The sequence below is a fragment of the Bacillus rossius genome, chromosome 6 (genome assembly GCF_032445375.1).
Source record: "Bacillus rossius redtenbacheri isolate Brsri chromosome 6, Brsri_v3, whole genome shotgun sequence".
In the NCBI taxonomy this organism is placed as follows: Eukaryota; Metazoa; Arthropoda; class Insecta; order Phasmatodea; family Bacillidae; genus Bacillus; species Bacillus rossius.
This window is the reverse complement of record NC_086334.1, coordinates 16,673,573-16,686,038: the sequence shown is the minus strand read 5'-3', so window position 1 is coordinate 16,686,038 and position 12,466 is coordinate 16,673,573. Positions and strand designations below refer to the sequence as shown.

General features: G+C 39.9%; 1 protein-coding gene across 1 annotated transcript in view; it reads left to right on the top strand.

Annotated features, from left to right (window-relative positions):
* LOC134532720 (arylsulfatase B-like) overlaps positions 1–12,466 on the top strand; it is a 77,829-nt gene that overhangs the window by 52,662 nt on the left and 12,701 nt on the right. Inside the window, exons 3-6 of the mRNA XM_063369501.1 lie at positions 481–640; positions 3,991–4,217; positions 7,495–7,750; positions 10,743–10,900. Of these exons, the coding sequence (XP_063225571.1) occupies positions 481–640; positions 3,991–4,217; positions 7,495–7,750; positions 10,743–10,900 (801 nt within the window). The remainder of the gene's footprint in view (positions 1–480; positions 641–3,990; positions 4,218–7,494; positions 7,751–10,742; positions 10,901–12,466) is intronic.

Sequence of the window (12,466 nt, the reverse complement as noted above, 5' to 3'; positions counted from 1 at the left end):
AATATCCCGAGGGCAATGTCATGATTATTAACTACATCCAGGGCCGGCGCCTCCATATAGGCGAACAAGGCAACTGCCTAGGGCGCCAAGTAGCTGGGGGCGGCGCAGCACGATACACAACAGCTGATATAACATGTTTAACGATTATTGAAACTAGATGAAAATGGATTTTTGTAACAGTTTGGAATGTTTATATTGATATAAGTAATTATTTAAAGTCCACGGTGACCTTTTTATGATTTGTAATAAGTAAAAAAAGTAAAAAAAAAAACACAAGCCTGCTTACATTTGATTGTTGACAAAAAATCTTAGGCTTGCGTGATGTATTTTGAGGCAAGGAAAATTTTTTTTTGGGGTTTCCGCGGAAGGGGGGGGGGGGCATTAAGTTTTTTCGCCTAGGGCGCCAATTTACCTTGCACCGGCCCTGACTGCATCCTCCTGTGTGTGAGAGGTGTTCCTGGAGCCGCCATTGCCCCGCAGGGCTGGAATGACGTGGGCTTCCACGGCGCCGGCCAGATCGCCACGCCCAACATCGATGCTCTCGCCTACAACGGCGTGATCCTGGACAGCCACTACACGCCGGCGCTGTGCACGCCTTCTCGCGCCGCGCTCATGACCGGCAAGTACCCCACCCACACAGGTACGTCTAGCCCGCCGCCGTCATCGACAATCATGGCCGGGATTACCAAATAATTAAAAATAAAAAAAAAAGGCTGCGATTAAAAAGAGAAAATGAACTTTGAAAAAATACTAGACCTATATTTAGAGTCACGGAATTCTCGCGCATTCATTTAGTCGCAAGCTAGAATACAAACCTCCACACTGTCGCACTGTGTTCATGATTGGACCGCAGTTATCTGGACACGCCCCTCTACGACCGTGAGCCAACGATTTCCAGCTAGGAGAGAAGTAAGAGAATCAGGTAGTGCCAAATAACAAGGATGAAAATGTTCTCGCTAAGAAATCAACCAATGTGAAAGTAAACATGGGTCGAGCACACCTATAACTTTGAATTCTATCCTGAGGCTAGAGGAATCCGCGAAATTTCCGGGACTCTACCTATATTGGCCTAGGGACCGGAAAAATTCGCGGGTTCAGTGACCTGCAGGATGAACTCCATAGTTCCACGTACACTCGGTCAAATGTCACCCCACTCATTGGCTCCTGTCTTGTGAGACGTTCCAGCGTAGCAGCCTGTGATTCGATATCAGCTTTGGTCGGGTGTTTCTCATTGGCCCAGAGTCACCCAGGTGAGTTGTGAACCAATAGCAGAGGCAGCACTGAGGTATAACGATTTGTATTTTAGCCTATCGCGAAATGAATTCGCGGATTTTTCCGGTCAATACTGCCCATCTGGTTAAAATCTGTTAAACAGTTGATACTATAAATTTTCCCTTTTGAATTTGTGAACTTTGGTTCGCGCGGTGCGCCACAGATGGCAGCACTGTGGTTACACATTTTTCCTTCCACGCGACTTACGGTCCATTCATGAAATTACTCCTACCAGATGCCGTATACCGAGAGCTAAGATGTTACACATCAGTATAAAATAAGTAAATGCAATACTCATGGTTCCAGATTGTTGTATATTTTTGTTGTGAATTGGTATGAAATCAATCACGCTGAGTGGTTAACCTTTAAACACTCTGGAAAAATTGTTAAAATAAATTTTAAAAAAATATATTTTTTGTTACGGTACATTATGTCTGTATCTCAATATGTATTTAAGACTTACTCTACCAACAAAGTCAAAACGATCTGAACGTGAATAGTGATATTACTGGCACAAATTGAAGACAGAGCATAGATAATAAAAGCATAAAAGATATTGGAAATACACGCGTGACTTCTTAAGATTTTCAAAAAAAGCGGGGCATAAAACTTGTACAACCACTACATACTTTATTTTAAATAATTGTTTGTAATCCCAGCAATCATTTTCGATGACCAGGTACTTTAACTGTCAACAATTATACAGAATTGCACTTTCCAAATTCTCTAATGTATAAAACATTCATGTTGAATATTTTCAGCACTTTCTGACTTCTTTCTGTTATTAAAAAATCGTTTTATTTGGTATATTTATTAGAATTTTGTTAAAGAATCTAGAATTCCAAATTGCTTCTAATAACACCATTATTTAAACGTTTTGAAATCGAACCCTGGCATTTCCATTCGTCATTATGTTTTCTTTTGTTTGGCTGAGTCCAGATTTTTGTGATGAAATGTTTTGAAAAATTGGACAAGATATCTAAATATTTAGGTAATTATCCAGCCGCACTAACCCATTAACATTTTTAAGGTAATATACATTATTTTTATATTATCTTTGTAAACTCTGTTAACATTTTTAAGGATAAGTGATATACATGCTGGCACGCCTTTAAGGGGAGAGATAGAACATGAAGGCAAATATAACACAGTGAGCAATTTTCCAAGACCGTGATATTATGCAAATCGACAGTATTATTACAGATGTAGACAATTCCAGAATATTTTAATTCCATTTTTTAATGCAACTTAATTCACAGTTCAAACTATTTTTAGCAGTCAGTCACTATTCAATTCAGGAATGGCATTAATAATATACAATGCTTTAATGTAACATAGTATTGAAAGTTATACGTTGGGGAATTGATATGGCGTAAAAACTGTTGAAACCAAGATGGCGTCAATTTCCTGACATCACCAAATAAAAAAGTCCTAAAAAAAAAGTGTGTATACTTAATATGAGCGTTATAAGTTAAACTTACTTGGCGTTATAAATAAACTAACTTCAATTTTTAATGCAAATAATCAATAGAATCAAAATAATTAATTTACTGGAGTGATATTGTAAATACGGTTGGTACAATAGATATAAATTAAAACAAATTTTAAAAGAACTCAAATAAATACTCAGTCTTAAATATTAATATAAGCATGTTTATAATATTAATTATTAATACATTTTAATTAATAATGAAAATATATAAAATTGCTAAATGCTTATGCTAATTTATTATTTTAATCATTTACTAAATAATACTTTAACAATTTATAATGAGAATAAATTATATATACGGGAACATAACTTCATAAAGATTCCCAATGAAAACGCACAGGAGACTACTAAACATTACCACAGGCGCTTCCTGCCAGCGGCAATGGAAGTTTTAAAAACAACCTGACATCGTCATACATACGGGAACATAACCTCACTTATATAAATCCACTCGAAAAATTTTACAAACACATTTCCTATCACTAATATACACGATAAATATATATATATTTATTTATTTCCCCATGATATGAATCAGTTTTCAGTATCGATCACTGAAGTGTATGATTTGCAAGCAAACATATAATTTTATGTGTGTGTGTTTTGAAGTTATACTTCTAATGCGACTTCAAACAAGGTTGCGTTAAACGTTTAACGCTACCATGGAGAATAACGCCACCTTGGAGAATTATTTGCGTGCAATTAAAAACTAATTTTTAAGGATGCCAAAGAAGTATAACTTCTCACGCGCGTGCATAAGTACACGCACCAATTTTTTTTTTGTCATCCTGGCAATGACTTGATGTAAGTTTTTGGACATACGCCATTGCTAAGAACTTTTTCTGTTGAAGAAAAACTAAAAACTAAAAACTAAAAAAATAAATAAAAATACCCAAAAAAAGACAAAAAAAAAACACAAAATTAAGCAAAAAAATTGCTGTTGTCAACAAAGATATAAACACCACAAAATATTCCGTAACAGCCATATGGTCAACAAACCAAGAAAAACAAAGAAAAATGTACTAAGAGAACGAAAAAAAAAACCCACATTTTTTCCCCCCCTTCAACAGAAAAAGTTCTTAGCAATGGCTTATGTCCAAAAACTTACATCAAGTCATGCACTCCCATTGCACAAATCTTTCAAAGATAACATCCCGGCAATGTGGTTGCATGGTGCGCGCGTATCGCGAAAGTCCCCTCCCACAAGGAAGCACGTGTCGGCGCAGGCATGCAGCACATTGTGATCCTGGCCCCGGAGCCCTGGGGACTGCCCCTGTCGGAGAAGCTGCTGCCAGAGCACCTCAGGGAGGCCGGCTACAGCACGCACGCCGTCGGCAAGTGGCACCTGGGCTTCTTCAAGAAGGAGTACACGCCCACGCACCGCGGCTTCGACTCCCACTTCGGCTACTGGAACGGCTACCAGGACTACTACGACCACACCATGGCCGACACCGTGAGTTCCTCCTCCTGCTCTGCCTCTGCCCGAGGAGATGACCGTCGTTAAAGTGTCTCTCCTCAACCTCCCGACCTAGCCGCGCGCTCGCCAGCAACATGCTACGATTGGAAATGGCGCATCTACTATTTCCCGGTTCTCGGAACCCGTGTTTGGCACTGGTGACAGTGTCAGGCATGTAAAAGACCAATCTTTCTCCTCACCAGGATAACGCCCTAGCGGGATCATATGCATGGGGGAGTAGTGATGAATTTTATGAGGTGTGAACCTAAGTTACATGTCGTTAAAGTGTTTCTCAGGGTCTACAATTGTTTTTTTTTTTTTTACGAACAGCTTCGTTAAGTGTGTTTACCGTAGGTTCTGGTGGTGATGGGATTATCCTTCCTGGAAGGAAAACTCCTTGACCGATGAGACGACTGTCTTTAAGAAGTTTCCTAGGGTCAATACTCCACGAACAATGCAGTAAAAGGCTATTAAGAGGCCACTCCAGTGTTTCAGGGGCACTACGCAACCCGCGTTAACCTCATAAGATTCAATGCTATTTTAATTCTGCTTATAACTAATTAACTAATATAGATTTCGAAATGATGCTTGCTTGATATTTAAGACAACGATGCTCTTATCAAAGCCCCTTTCTTCAAAAACGTGCATAAATTATGGTTTTATACTAATCTTTACTAATATGCATAAGTGTATTGTCTAGGTTTGAACCATAATTTATGCACATTTTTGAAGAAAGGGGCTTCGATAAGAGCATCGTTGTCTTACATATCAAGCAAGCATAATTTCGAAATCTATATTAGTTAATATTTTATAAGCAAAATGAAAATAGCATTGAATCTTATGAGGTTAACGCGGGTTGCGTAGTGCCCCTGAAACACTGGAGTGGCCTCTTAAATGGTTGCTGTAAAAATTGGTGTATAACATTAAAATGCACAATAATTTTGCTGTCAACAATATTGCCTAATTGAACTTTCCAAAATTTTATAAAGTCAAAAATATCCATAAAGATTTATTCGTTGTACTTCCTGACTTCTCCTGGAGACATAGAAACCATTTTCTTATCCTCAATTATTGTAAAACACTTGATTAAAGAAGGTGGGCCTACCAATAAACAATAAACAACCCCACAATATGCCAAACAAAGTAATATATTTTTATGTGATTCTAGAATTGGCATTTTTCTGGTCGCAAATAAAGATAAAGCCATTTATTTTAAATCCTAAAATAATTCCACTGCCAAATACTTTTTGTAGGCATAGAATTTTTTCAGTGCTATTTAATGAGCTAACTGTAATAATCTTTTCCATCACGAAATTATTATTGTGCATGACATTACATGATTAACACATAGAGTTAGGTGGCACAGTGGCAAAACAATGAACTTACCTTTAAAAGAACCCATTTTCGAATTCCATTCACTGTATCCTGATTGCTGAATTTTTTAATCCCAAGAAATCACTCCAGTCAAACGCTGGAATGGATCCTTAAAATCGTCCTAGTCCAATTTCACTATCCATTTTCTGTGTCGATGATTGTTATGATTCTTACTAATGACTTCGTTGCCGACAAGACATAAAACCAAATTAATTCAAATAAATCAATAATTAGTGTATGCTATCAATTCTCTTCAGTCACAATACAATTCACCAGAGGATGGAGTTCAATGACAATTAAAAAACAAACAAAATACGATTTTCTATTTTGCGCCAGCTTTGATTTATGTGATTATAACATATGCCAGTTGTAAATTGTGTGTTTATATGTTGTGATTTTCTGATTTATAATGGATCCATGTTATAATGGTTATAATTTGCATGTTTCTAGATGTAATCTTGCCTTATATACCATTGGCTGGGATCTATGTGTTTCCTTATTGGCTGTAGGTATGGGCCGATCAGAGGCTTCTTTAGTTTTATTTGAATGGTTGGTTTGGCCAATCGGGGATGGATTTCTGTGATTGGTCGTGGCTGCTGGCCAATCAGTGGCTTTTTATCTTCTGGTTGGCTGAGATATCTGGATAGTTAGAGGTGGTCTGTATTTTGTTTGTTGGCTTTGGAGGTTTCTGAGAACAGTTTACCAAATTCTGATCAATTTGTAACCATCCTACCTGTTCATGTTTGATGACTGTTTTAATATGTCTATGATTTCACAAATGTATAGTTTCTTGCATTGGGGATGTTGGCTTGTAGTCTTATAATGATCAAGTTGAATGGCTGTAGTTTGTTTCCATCGATAAAGGAAACAAATTCAGCTGAATAGGAACCTCTTTCCAGAAACTTTAAAAACCAACCAACAAAACACAGATCGCCTGTAAGTGGCCAGATAGCCCAGCCAGCAAGGAAAAAGAGAAGTTACTGATTAGACAGCAGCCCCGACGCACACACCCGACTGGTCCAACCAACCAGCCAACCTGAACGGAAGAAACCACTGATTGACCCACATCTACAACCAATCACATAATTCCCAGGAAAGCGTTTATGAAAGCAAGATGACATGTAGGACCCTCGACGGGACGATACCCTGGTAATGACGACTGCAATGCCAACGGAAACATGCGTGTTCATAATTTATAGAGACCGGGAAAAATTCGCGGGTTAATTTCGTGATAGGCTGAAATTAAAAAAAAAACATGTGTACAATTCTGCTGGTTCTGCTATTGGCTCGCAAGTTTAACTGGAGCTCTCTGGGCCAGTGAGAGACTATCGACCAAAGAATCGTCGAATCACAAGCTACCCAGTGGAGACGCCTCACAATTTAGTATACCCAATGAACACGCGTGTTTACTTGAGAAATGCAGAGAATAATGGAGGCTATCCTAGAGGTAATTGAATCCGCGAATTTTTCAGGTCCCTAATAATTAGGGCCAGTAAAAATTCGCGTATTCGATGACCTCCAGGATAGACTCCCCGATCCTGTGCATACTGGGGGCAAACGTCGCCTGTTCATTGGCTACTGACTTGTGAGGCGTCTCAATTGGGAGACTCGTGATTCGATACTGCTTTGACTGAGGGTCTCTAATTGGCCCACAGTCCTCCAGGTTAGCAGTGAACCAATAGCAGAAGTTGCATAAAATACAATTATTTGCATTTTAACATGTCGTGAAATGAATACGCGAATTTTTTCCGGTCTCTACTAATAATGTATGATCGTTCTTAAGATATGCGGATTCCTAATGAGTGACTTTCCAGAGTCTGCTCGAATCATATCGAGCGGAGATCAGGCCTGTTCGTTCCGAAGTCCTCTACTGGTTGTTGAGACGAGGTCGGGCCGGCAGACGATGCGGTTCGCCGGGCTGGACATGCGGCGCAACATGAGCGCCGACTGGGGGTCGACGGGCCGCTACGCCACGGACCTGTACGCCGACGAGGCGGCGCGGCTGATCCGCGACCACGACCCGCGGCGGCCCTTGTTCCTGTACCTGGCGCACCTGGCGCCGCACACGGGCAACCCGCGCCGGCCCTTCCAGGCGCCCGACGACGAGGTGGCCCGCTTCGCGCACGTCGCCGACCCGGAGCGCCGCCTGTACGCAGGTCAGCCTCAGCGCGCCGCTGCTCGAGTGCCCGAGTGTCCTCCGCCGCAGCCCCCGCAAGGCTCCAGGGCCCGGCCCTGCTTATTTAACAATGTTCAACTATTATTAGTAGAGACCCGTGAATTTCGCGGATTCAATGACCTCCAGGATAGACTCCAATATCCTCTACACACTCGGGCAAATGCCAACTGTTCATTGGCTGCTGACTTGTGAGTCGTCTCGACTGGGTGGCCGGTGATTCGACTCTTCTATGAGTGTGGGTCTCTAATTGGCCCTCAGTCCTCCAGATTAACAGTGAACCAATGACAGAAGCAGCACTAAGGTATAATTATTTGAATTTTAGCATAACACGAAATGAACCCGCGAATTTTTCGGGTCTCTAACTATTATTAGGAGAGACCGGAAAAATTCGCATATTCATTCGGCAATAGGTTAGAATTAAAATACACATGCCTTTAATATGATTTTGCTTTCTGTTCATCTGGACGAATCTCAACCAATTAACAACCCTCAGCAAAGAAGGATCGAATCACAGACAAACCAGCCGAGACAACTCACAAGTCGGCAGCCAATGAACTTGCGTTATTTGCCCAAGTGTACGGGGGAATGTGCAGGCTATTCTGAAGGCCATCGAAACCACGAAATTTTCCGGCTCCTAATTATTAGACAGGAAAAATTCGCGAGTTCATTCTGGATGACTCCGAGCCAATGAGAAACACCCGACCAAAGCTGTATCGAATCACAGGCTGCTACGTTGGGACGTCTCGCAAGACAGCAACCGATGAGTGGGTGACATTTGACCGATTGTACGTAGAACTATGGTGTTCATCCTACAGGTCATTGAACCCGCGAATTTTTTCCTGTCCCTAACTATTATAAGTAGGGCCATGAAAATTTCGCGAAAAAGATCCCGAGAGTAGCTGGAAGTTAAAAACACTGTGTGGCATCGTCTGTGTTTCGTGATTGGGTGAGTTACTTTGAGGCGCATGTCGATTGTTACAACAACCAATCACACTGATTCAGTGCGGAGGCAAACTCGTCCTTAGTGGCTCGTGCAAACAAGGCAACGACTTCTCTCGCAGTCGGCCGCCAATCACAAGGAAGAAACCGCTGGTGTGGGTATACCTTGTTGCAGTCTAGCAGGCGTTCAGATTTTTTCACGAAAATTTCCTGCCCCTAATTATAAGTCTTTACAAACTAGAAAAAACATATTGAATATTTTTGGATCCAATAAAATTTTAGAAGATTTTACACACCTACAGCTAATTTTATTTTTCTGTAATTGTTTTCATTTTTATCTTAGTGTGTGACATAAATTAAAATTACTTGCTGTGGTTATTTTAAAGTAAAATAATTTTATAAACAAAGCTTAGTTTGGACTTGTAAAATAGTGACCAGAACTATACACTGTAATTTAAGGTTAAATAATATTCTAAAAAGAGTGTAGGTAAGAAATAACCATGCAATTATAATGTAGCACGTGACTGTAAAATGGAGAAGGGGGGGATCCCCCCATCCAAGATCTTGGGTCCAGGGACCGTAATCGAATTGTGGGGGCCATGCCCTCTACTGTCCTTTCCTTCAACAAATTTTATCTGCACCTCGGAGGTATAATACACTATGTCCACTTTTAGGGAAAATGCAATTTGAACCACAAACTTGACTACCGTTTGACGTTCTTCCTGTAGAAATTCAACTCTATGATCATGAAGAGGGGGGGTGAAGCCAAAAAGGGGGAAGGGTATTTCGGTGTTCTACTACACGTACCAATATGGTGGCAGTTTTTTTACAAATGTATCAGCTGTACCTTTATTGGAGGTTAAATTGTAGAAAAAATGTCAACTCATATCATTACATTTGTATTATGAAGATTATTTTGGGATTGTTAATATATACATGTAATTTACTTTTCTTCCGAACAGCTTAACCACAGTCGTAAATAAAAAAAAGCAGGCTAGAACAGCTGATAGAAATACAAACAAATGTCCGCCATATTGGTATGTTAAAATCTAAAAAAAAAAGTGATGCAGACGAGAAGCCTAAGATGTACATCAAGTTCTGTCCCTGCCCGAACACGCCCGAATATTCACCTTCGGCCAACCTCGGGATTTGTTTTATTTTTGCGCAGGAAAAACGAAATTCAAATATCTATTAAAAGTGGTCGGTTAGGTTAGCTACATTAAAACACTATGGACGGTTAGTTAGGTTAGTATAGCTGCATTAAAATGAACAGAGAAATATAATATATATATAAATAAACCCGAGGTTGGCCGAAGGTGAATATTCGGGCGTGTTCGGGCAGGGACAGAACTTGATGTACATCTTAGGCCGGGTTTATAGAAAACGCAAGAACGCAGAAACGCAAGAACGCAGGACGCGACAACCGCAAGAAATTCACAGTCGTTTATAAAAAAACTCAAGGACGCCGGCCATCGCCAACGTCAAAAAATAAAATTTCAGGAATAAGTCATGATTATTTTTTTAAATCTTTGTTGTACTTATCGTACAGGCAGGGAAAATTTTGGATAAGCTGAACAAGAAATTCATCAGCTTCCTCCATTGCGCTGTATTCACTAGAAGAATGCCAGCCCAAAACATAAATAAACACAAGCGTAACGATTAATTACAATCGCAGAGCCTTCTATATGCATTACATGACAGTTTCAGTTTCCACATACTAAAGCAACCAGTACAGAAGGCCGAAACGCAAGGAGAAAACGCAAGAAGTAGAAAGTTGAACAACTTCTGCGTTGCGTTCTTGCGTTTATTGCGTGTCTTGCGTTTTTTTTATAAACGTGCTGGTAGAAGAGTTAAGGTTGGACTTTTACCGTAGTTTCGTTTCTTGCGTTTCTGCGTTCTTGCGTTTTCTACAAACCCGGCCTTAAGGCTTCCCGACGCAGACGAGTGAAAGTCGCGGGTCCGCGCACGCGCTGCGAGCGCACCCGAGGCACGTCTCCTCCAGGCTCGTGAAGTGTGGTGTGTGGTGTGCGCAGCGATGGTGTCGCGGCTGGACAAGAGCGTGGGCCAGGTGGTGGCGGCCCTCAGGAGCAAGGGCATGCTGGAGAACTCGGTGGTGGTGTTCATGTCCGACAACGGAGCGCCCACCTTCGGCATACACTCGAACCGCGGCTCCAACTGGCCGCTGCGCGGGGTGAGTGCTCGGCGGTTATGTGTACCCACGTGACCGCAAACCGACCAACCACGTCTGCCCCCGGGCACACACACACGGCGTGCACAACTTCAGATACCCGAGTGTTGCCTGTTAATGTAGCCTCAGCCTCTGATGTGTATAGCTAAAAGCTCTAACGAACGCTCTTCCTGGTTGCGTATGCGGCGTATCCGCATCCATGCCCATGGGGGCCCCAGCCTGGAAGTCCTAAGGATGTGAAGGCTGGGTTATCAAAAATGGAGGAGAGATCCTCAAAACTTGTCGCCTGTTAACGAAAAGTATTTTAAGAATTCACCGAGGGCCAAAAAGTACTTTTGATGTCGGATATCTAAATCTTAATAATATATAAATCCAGTGTCCTGATGTTTGTTTCCAGTGAACTCTTCACCAGGTCAACCGATTTCGATGAAAATTGGCATTTATGTGTAATTTTTTTCCAACTTGAGAGATACGATAGTTTTCATTTCGATTAATGGTCTTAATAATTTATAATTAATAATAAATAATAAATAACCGATCGCCATGGGTAAACAAAAAAAATCATAGATCATAAACATACAAACAGTAATAAATTGTGTAACATTTCTCTATGTCCAACACACTGTCATATAGCGCTACCTATCCAGTTTGCTTTAATTCGCAGACAATAAAGCTCCATGTGTTTAGCCCGGGCAACGCCGGGTACTGCAGCTAGTAAACTATAATAATAATAATAATAATAATAATAATAATAATAATAATAATAATAATAATACTTTATTTCCCATTTTTTTTTACACTTCGTTAACAATATTCACTTAATTAACCAGGAAATTTAGCACTCACGAAAGCAAACTTGTATGTGAGTGCATCTAGTCACTTCAAATTACATGCGGTATTTTGACGATTGTAAACATTTGTAAATGTATAATAACTGAGAAATAAATATATAAGATATAACCCAAGAAACTTTACATTATTTGTATAAAGATGAAAGTTAAAAATAGCTATTTATTAAAATTCAATATTATGTATAAACAAAAAAAAACGTATAATTTATTACAAATTATAACATTGTTACATGAATAAATGAAAATATAATTAAATAAAAATTAGTATTTAAGTAAAGTACAGGTACAAAGTTATAACAATATGTAAAACTTACTTAACTACTAAAGCCATCTCTTCATCAGTTAAATTATGTAGCCAAATATTAACATATTTTTTTCATTTGAAAATAATTTTTAATTTTAAGTTTTTCAGGAAGAATAACAACTGTGTTGCAATAAGAGTTAAAATGGCTTAAAGGCGTGTTTTCAGAGTAATTTTTGGGCTTTAAACAACTGGTAAAGATTCTTTAACATCATTTTGGACATACCGCCATTGATAGTTTTATTAATGTACGCTATAGAGAAAACCCCCAAAGAACGGCACAAAGAAAGGTAGAATAAACTTTCGTACACGTGCATTGCATCTTACCTTGTTCGGGTTTTCTCTATGACGTGTACGGCGCGTGTCAAAAAAAAAAAAAATCATAATCGATTTTCCCCCAAATCGCAAGACTCATTC